The following is an 8,402-nucleotide window of genomic DNA, read 5'->3' as shown; positions in this document are numbered from 1 at the left end:
TTCCTGCTGGCTTCACAGAAATATGGCAGTATGGCCCTGTGGAAATGGGTGTAGACACCCAAATCTATGTTCACCTGAGGCTGGGGGTTCAAATTTGGACTCAGGTCCAGAGTCAAAGCTATAACTATGCTTCTTTTCATCACTGCATTATCCTAAGAAATTACAGGCTCTTCTATAAATTATCCCTCTGCTGAGGAATATACAGTCAATAGCATCTTAACTCCATAGTTGAAGTCCTGTTAACAAAAACCTGAGCCTATATAAAGCTCTGTTGAAGTTCAGAGTAGTCCATCCAGGAGACCTCACCCACAAAGATATCTGGGTGCTCCGTTTCTGCTTATTCCAGGGAAACAGGCTATGAAATATGCTGAAGGTCTGAGCATAGAAGCCCACTTGAATATTTAAAGGTTAAAAGCAGCAGAAAAGGCAAAGTTGAGGTAAAAATACGAATCCTGCTTGAAAAGAAAGTTGGTTTTATGCCCATATTTTCCTATCTTTAATAGTATTTAAAAACCAACACTACAAATGAGAGGAGAAAAGGAATTATCAGAACAATCCCATTTACAGCTACAAGTAGAAGAGAATTCATGAGATACAAGCAGAGCTATGAAGCAATGACCCAGTTCTGCTCCCACCGAAGCCAGCTGCAGCTTCAATATTGACTTCAGCAAGGAAAGGAGACCTGAGCCCTGCCTTGAAATACTCACATCTGGGATTTCATCGATAACAAGATCAAAGCTTCCTACTCCAGAAACGAGGAACAAAGCCAGGAAGCAGCTCAGATGCTTCATTTTCTTCCTCCTTGCTTCCTGAGAACAGCCCGCATAGGTACTAGACACAAGATCTTTCCTTCTCTGAGACAAGTTCAAGGAAACAGCTCAGGGTTAGAGGGTATTTTGAACAGAGTTTTGAAACACTGACTTTGTTTAGGCCATAGGTAAATATTTGCCTTGTAACGTAAGTCTGAGCTGTGGTGCCTGACCAAGGGTTATCCAAATAGTGTCTTCACTTGCCTCTGCTCTTGATAACAGCTCAGGCTTGGATAGGCTCACTTCTTGCTTTTGTAGCTTCCCATGATGTTTGACTAATTTCCTGCTAGGCGCAGACCTTGGAGTATCCAAAGCTTCAAAAGATCAAAGCAAGAACTCACTCCTAGCTTGTTTGTTTATAGTAAATGAGGTGAAGACTGGTTCTCAGAGCAATGGAGGCAGCAACATAGTGCTTCTCCAAGGGCCCTCCCACCAAGCCATCTCACAGGGGTTGGCAGAGACCTTTGGGTTGGATCCTGACCCACACAAATATCCTTTTTCCATTCTGGCTGGGAAAGGATCATAGCTGGTGGTGGGAGAGTTCTCAGTTTTCAGTCTTAGTCATGTGAAAACATCTGATGATATAGTCATCATTTTCATATTTTCATGTTTTCAGCATGTTGTACAGCTCCTGACTGCTTCTGAAACTGCTTTTTGGCTTCCCTTCCTCTTTGGATACTTCAAGAGACGGGATGAAGTAAGCCAGCAAAGCAAAAGGGGAACAGAAGGGAGGAAGCAGGTTGCTGGCAGAAGAAGCTGGGCTATCCCTTCCACCCTTCCAGGGAGAAAGGAAATTTGCAGACATGGGAGCAACCTGAATGGAAAAGACTGAATTACTCATCTGAATCCAGGGACAAGACAGCAGACAAGACTATGTTATGATATGATGTGATGTGATGCTTTGTTATGTTACGTTATGTTATGTTATGTTATGTTATGTTATGTATGTTATGTTATGTTATATGTTTTACTGTACTGTAATATACTTGTGCTCCAGGCCCTGCATCAGCTCCATTGTCCTTCTCTGGCCCCACTCCAGCACCTCAATTTCTCTCTTGCAGTGAGGGGCCCAGAACTGAACACAGGATTCAAGGTGCAGCCTCACCAGTGCCCAGTAAAAGAGGACAATCACTGCCCTGGTCCTGTTGGCCACAGTATTACTGATACAGACCAGGATGCTGGTGGCCTTCTTGGCCACCTGGGCACAAGCTGGATCTTAAGCAAAGTAGCATAATGAGGGATGGAAGTACCCTACTGCACATCTTTGTCTTCCTTTTCAGTCCATGGTAATAAATAGACTTTTTCTGACTGTATGGTGCCTGACTTAATTTCATTACCTGCCATGCTATAGAATGGGATGACTCCTGCCCTTGCTGGATCTAATTCATGCCATGTACAACAAGGAGTCCAGTTAGAGAGCTCAGAGGAGGACACCAGCTCCGGGGACATCTGTGCTTCACTAGATGACTCCTACCTCCTGGGATGAGTAGCTCTGCATTTATCACTTTATCCTTATCCCAGTTTATCAATTTTAGACTTTTTGAGAAGAGGAGACTCTCACTGTCATGATCCCAGGCATGCTGCTTCAAACAGGAGGTTGACTTACAGCTCTGTGATACATAAACCATCCAGGCTGGTTTTAAATCGTATAGTCTGGACACTGACAATCTAATCATATTCCTTGAACTCAGTGTTTACTCAGCCTCTTAGACTGATTTTACTCAGTGCTGTGTGCCTGGTGTGCCTGCTATTAGCAGCATTTAAGTTAACCACCTTAAAGTTAGCTTAGGAACACCCCCATGAGTGCTGCTGGGGCTGTAAAAGGGCTTATCCAGGCCTGCAAGAGCAGCAGACATGGGGCACCCAGTCTTCACCTTGTTGATGGTAGCTAGTATGGCTTTAATTTTCTGTCTAAGCTGAGATCTGTCCACACACATGTCCCTAGCTCAGTGACCAGTCCTTTCCCATCAGAAACTCCAAGCTGTTCTGAAGGTATGTGGGACCCTGGACTGGGAATCTCATCACTGCTGCTCTGAAGAGATTTAAAAGTCCCTTTAGGCCAGAATTTAATTTAAGCATTATTTTTGTAGCCCATTATTTCTATCCTCTCATAAGCACCAAAAGTGGCTTAGGGGTGTTTTTTGGGTAAAAAGAACAGGCTCGGGAAATCGGTGTGACCACTAGATGGCAGGAACTGCTTAAATATACCGTCCAAAAGAGTCCAAAAAGCTGGAATTCGTCAAAGAGAAGGTACAGAAAGCACACAGAGGAACAGGTATGCTCAGAGCCCTGCTGTTTGCTGTCAGGTTAGGTGAACTTCCTCAGAACTTCATGAAGAGGACAGTATCTCGGTCAGATGCTTTGTGGTGTGTGTCTGTTGGGCTGTTTCAGTTGTCCTCTCGTGGTTGACATTCCTCTGGAAGGAAGTTTTCATGCACTTGCTCTCCCTCAGAATATCACATTGTGTTAGCTTGGCTTGCACCCAGGAAGAAATGCTCTCAATTTCTTGTGTCTGATGAGATACCCAGTTTCCCTTTCCCGTATCAATTTCCTTATCCAGATTTGCAGTGATCCAGGTAAGAAGAGGCTGTATCTGCAAGGTGACACTTATCCAGAGTGCCCTGATACTCATCCCATCACAACCAGCCATTCTGGGAAATGATATATGGACGTGTCGAAAAGGCTTTTTTGGTGCCTTAACTTTCTTCTCTTGGCACTGCCATTCAACAGAGACACATCAGGTACCAGCACTCAACAACCTGCCTGTCTGAGGACCTCTTCAAAGTGGCTTTCGCATCAGTCCCCAAGACAGAGTCAGACATCCCCAGCACCAGGGCCTTTTGGCAGAGTCTTTGGGCACATTTAACCAGAAAATACCAGAATCTGAAGTTCTGAAATGCTTTGCTGGGCCACGGTGCAAACATGGTGCATGTAGGCAAATAGGCAGCCACTGAGACCCCAGAAAAGGGCATTCAGGAGCACAGGCACCTCCCAAATAGTGGCAGAACTGCGGACCATCAGGTCCCATCTAGGTGTTTCATAGGAGGTTCGTTAGATTAAGACCTGAAAGAAAATATTTAATGTGATTCCCTGCATTTCCCTGTGATTAATTATACCTCTGGACATTTATCTATGTCAGTGCCTGTGTGAACTTTTGGGGCTTTTTCCAATTTCTTGGTCAAATTGCTGGTTTTGAATGCCACTGAATTCTACACTCCGTTAGTAGACTTAGTTTCTGGTTCAGACACTTCTCTGACACTTCTGGGCACTTAATGTAGGTGCCTCTGCATGAGGTGGGTCTCTTGTGTCCCATTCTTCTATCTAGAACAGAACTGGAAGTCTTTAATTTATTGGATCCATGCAGCCATAGCACCGGTGCATGATGCCATCAAAACACTCATCAAATGCAGGCTTGATGTTCCTTCAGCTTGAGTCTGGAGTATGGGAAACTGCTCTTGAGCTAGAAGGTACCAACATTTTCCTTATTTCAACACTCCCTACAGGGTTTATTTAACTGATAGGGTGAAAATTAGGAAGACTGGTCCTACCCATGAGCCCTGAATGGAAAAACAGGGGATGCAGATTATGTGAAGGCAGAGCATCACCAAGGGGGGGTGTTTGTGTATTGACACAGAGAGATTCCTTGGTACAACATGATCCATTCCAGGTGAGGTGTGTGCGGAAGCTCACATGAGCTGTTGGATCATGCCTGTCTCCACTCTCTCTGCTCATGCTGGCCGTAGGCATGCCAGGCAATTGTATTTGCTGAGCTCCCACCCAAAGACCAGCTGCTCATCTTGCTGAGTTGGCCAAAGTCAGCATCAAACATGTCTAATGTGAACACACCTGAGTAACTGCTTATCTTGCTCTCCAGTGCATTCCCTTGGCACGTTCACTCCCAAATCAGGAGACTCTGTTCCAAGGAAAGGGAAGAGGGGATAATGTGAACAATCAAGACCCCAGGGTTAATGTTCACTCACCAAACCTAACTGCATCTGAACCACATTAAAACACACCTTGGTGTTTTTTAGCTACGTGCTGTGTCCTTGTGTGCCCTTGCTGAGGAAAGCATGAACAGATTTGGCTGTTCCTTGTTACTCTGGGAAGGGCAGTGCTTTTCCCAGCTCATTATCTCATGCCTGTTGGTTATCCTGTATCTGCTCCAGGGTCCTGTTTTGGTCTGAATATCCCCCGTTCACCAGATGTGCCAGGATCAGCTTTATTGCAGTATCTTTGCACTGTCTCACTGTTTTGATTTACTGTGGCCCCCAGCTCCTCACCTGTGCAATGTGAGAAGAGTGGCTGTAGAAACCAGCTGAATACTGATCAGGAGACAAAGACTGATGGACAGTGAGATCTGGATGGTTTTCCAAATGCTTCCTGACTGCCTAATGGCTATTCCAAACTGGCACACATCCCCCCTTCCTGCCCAGGAGCTACTGTTATCTCTAGGGTTAGCAGGGTAGTTCTGAATTGCTTTTACAAGGGTGCTTCGGTTTCTTCTAGGTTTTCCAAAACAGAAGGAAAATCCTTCTCTATGTGCTGTTTTAAATGTCTGTTCTTCTAAGCATATGCTGACACTTTTATTCATCTGTGTTCTCTGGGTAGGAAACATGGACAGAGCAGGTCGAGGAGAACAAGAGGCTGCAGCCCTATTTCTCATGCTACTCCAGTGGTCTGAGCTAGGCAAGACATGGGGATGTTGGTTGATGGGAAATTGAACATAAGCTGACTTCATTGTGTGCGCTCACAGTCCAGAAACCAGCCATGTCCTGGACTGCATCAAAAGAAGCGTGACCGGGAGTGTGAAGGAGGTGATCCTGCCCCTCTGCTCTGCTCTTGTGAGACCCCACTTGCAGCACTGTGTGTGCAGTGCTGGGGTCCTCAACAGGACATGGAGCTGCTGGAGCAAGTCCAGAGGAGGCCACGAGGATGATGAGGGGCTGGAGCAGCTCCTGTATGGAGACAGGCTGAGAACATTGGGGCTGTTCAGCCTGGAGAAGAGAAGCTGCTGGAGACCTCAGAGCAGCTTCCGGTGTCTGAAGGGGCTACAAGGATGCTGGAGAGGGACCTTCATCAGGGACTGTAGTGATAGGACAAGGGGTGATGGGTTCAAACTGAAACAGGGGAAGTTCAGGTTAGAGATAAGGAAGAAGTTCTTTACTGTGAGGGTGATGAGGCACTGGAATGGGTGACATGGTGTAGTGGCAAGGGGTTGGAACTGGATGATCTTAAGGTCCTTTCCAACCCAAACCATTCTGTGATTCTATGAAATAAACTGGATCAAGATGAAAAATACTTCAAACCATTTTTCACATGTCCTTAAACCAGGTCTCAGCCTGAACCATTGCTTTGAAGTCTTTCTTGATTCCCACCTGGATGGCTGAGACCTCTTCCATTTCCCTTTGAAAAGGTGAGGAGCTGAAAGTAATGCCTTGACTATCTCCTGGCAGGGACCACATAAGTACAGCAATCATTTGGGGTGTCTCTGGGGGCCTGAAGCATCCTGCTCCAGCCTCCCTCCGGCTTTCCCTCACCAGCCACACAAGCCCTTTGTCATTCAGTGCCACCCAGCTCTGCAGCTCCCATCCTGGATGTGGGCACTACAGAGACCTTTGTACCTGCCACTGATGGAATGGTCCCAGTGGGAGAGGAGCTGTACAGGCTTTTGATTCCTTCCCTGTTACTGGCAAGGCCAGAAGGGGCCTGTGTGTGAACATGGTGTGGCCTCAGCCTAAGTCTGAGCCATCAGTTTGCTAAAGGGGAGTTCCAAATGTGTTGTCCTTGCTGTCCCTTCCCTTTGTTCCATCTCCAGCTCCCCTCATCCCTTCTAAAAGAGCAGCTTTCCTGCTCTTCCATTATGCATGTTAGATGTGGGGGACATAATGCTCCCAGTATATAGGCTTTTAGTGCACATGTGCTTTCAGGTGGGTTCACACATATCCAGAAGGAGAAACTCCAGTGATCCAAGAGTGTGTTTATCCATCTTAGCAAGGCCAAACAGACAATGAGCCACTCACTGGATTGTCACTGCCACGGGCTGGAGCTGAAGCAAAACAGCTTCAGTCCCTGATGACCCGGAGCTGGAAAGGAAACAGAAGATGCAGTGGTTTGAATCCTGACATGTGTGTGCAGGTGCCTGCACAAAGGGAAAACAAAAACCCAAACCAAACAAAAGCAGAGGAAATTGGGTCTGCTGGATGTCAGAAGTTACTGCTGGCATATTAAAATGAAGTAGTAGTATCTAGTTTGGGGTTAGTTGAGTGCAAGAGATACAAGTTCCCAAATGCCTGGGGATGAGGCGTGCCTGGTCCATGCCAGCTTGCACAGCCCATGCCTAAAGCAACATCCCTGGCAGCTGAGCAGTGGGGACCCAGCCTGCCATGGGGAGGAGAGGGCTCTGCCTTTGGGAAACAAGGTGAAGAGCAGGAGGGTCACCCCAGCTCTGCTCAATGGAGAGACAGGGTCCAGATGGTAGCAGAGAGGGGTGAGAAAATGCTGGTCTTGGCTGTGTTCGCTGGCACACAGCGGGTGCCAAGGCAAGGGTGTGGAGAGAGCCCTGCCCTGCTCTGGGGTGGAGGAGGTCCCTGGAGGAGCTTGCACAAGCAAACCAAGGCTTCTCCAGAAGGAGAAGATGTCCCTTCAGAGAGGGTGAAACCAGAGGGTTTTACTGCTCCTTGGTGAAGCCCCAGCCTTGAAACATGTCCTTGGATTCTGCTCTCTAAAAGGGTGGGTGCTTATTAATATGGGATAATCAGTTTAGTCTTGAGAACAGAAGGCTCAGGGGGGACCTGATCGCTCTCTGCAAGTGCCTGACAGGAGGATGGAGCCAGGAGGGGGCTGGTCTCTGCTCCCAAGGAACAAGGGATGGCACAAGAGGAAATGGCCTCAAGCTGCCCCAGGGCAGGTTTAGCTGGAGCTGAGGAACAATTCCTTGCCCAGAGGGTGCTCAGGCATTGGAACAGGCTGCCCAGGGCAGGGCTGGAGTCACCGTCCCTGCAAGTGTTCACAGCCCGTGGAGCCGAGGCCTCAGTGCCGGGGGTTAGTGGTGGCCTTGGCAGGGCTGGGAATGGTTGGGCTGGATGAGCCTAAAGGGCTTTTCCAACCGAGTTGATCCTATGGCTGTGGATTGAGCTGTTCTCCCCATAGACACCCTGGCAGCCCTGACACCCTCCCAGCTCCTGCAGGCACCAGTGACCAGCCCCTCAGGCAGGCACTATGTGACAGCCGCCATCCTTAGCCCCTACCCCAGCACCCAGCACTGTGTGGAAACATCTCCTCGTCCCTCCTCAGCGGGGCGGCTGAGGGACACCACGGGGCCGAGGCGATGCTGGTGCCTACAGGACAGGCAGCAGCACCTCAGGGACACCCAGCGACACCCCTTATCTGCTGCTGAGGCACTGAGAGGGACGCGGTGCTGGCTCATGCCCAGGGAATAGCTGCGGGATGGAAGCCCTGCAGGGTCCCCGCAGTCCCTGGCAGCCGCCCTGGGTGGAAAAGGGGCCGGTCCGGAGCTGGGAAGGAGGGGAAGAGGGTGGATCGTTCCGCACCCCCCCCTCCGCCAGCTCCTCGCAGCCCGTCGGCCGCGCGAGC

At 48.5% G+C, this 8,402-nt stretch overlaps 1 protein-coding gene across 1 annotated transcript in view; it reads right to left on the bottom strand.

Annotated features, from left to right (window-relative positions):
- ITIH2 (inter-alpha-trypsin inhibitor heavy chain 2) overlaps nt 1-839 on the bottom strand; it is a 29,207-nt gene extending 28,368 nt beyond the window's left edge. The window contains exon 1 of the mRNA XM_010023102.1: nt 708-839. Within this exon, the coding sequence (XP_010021404.1) occupies nt 708-791 (84 nt within the window). The 5' untranslated portion in view covers nt 792-839. The remainder of the gene's footprint in view (nt 1-707) is intronic.
- Between the last annotated feature and the right edge of the window lie 7,563 nt (nt 840-8,402).

Source organism: Nestor notabilis, unplaced genomic scaffold (assembly GCF_000696875.1).
Source record: "Nestor notabilis isolate BGI_N333 unplaced genomic scaffold, ASM69687v1 scaffold3121, whole genome shotgun sequence".
Lineage (NCBI taxonomy): Eukaryota > Metazoa > Chordata > Aves > Psittaciformes > Psittacidae > Nestor > Nestor notabilis.
This window is presented reverse-complemented; position numbering and strand designations above follow the sequence as displayed.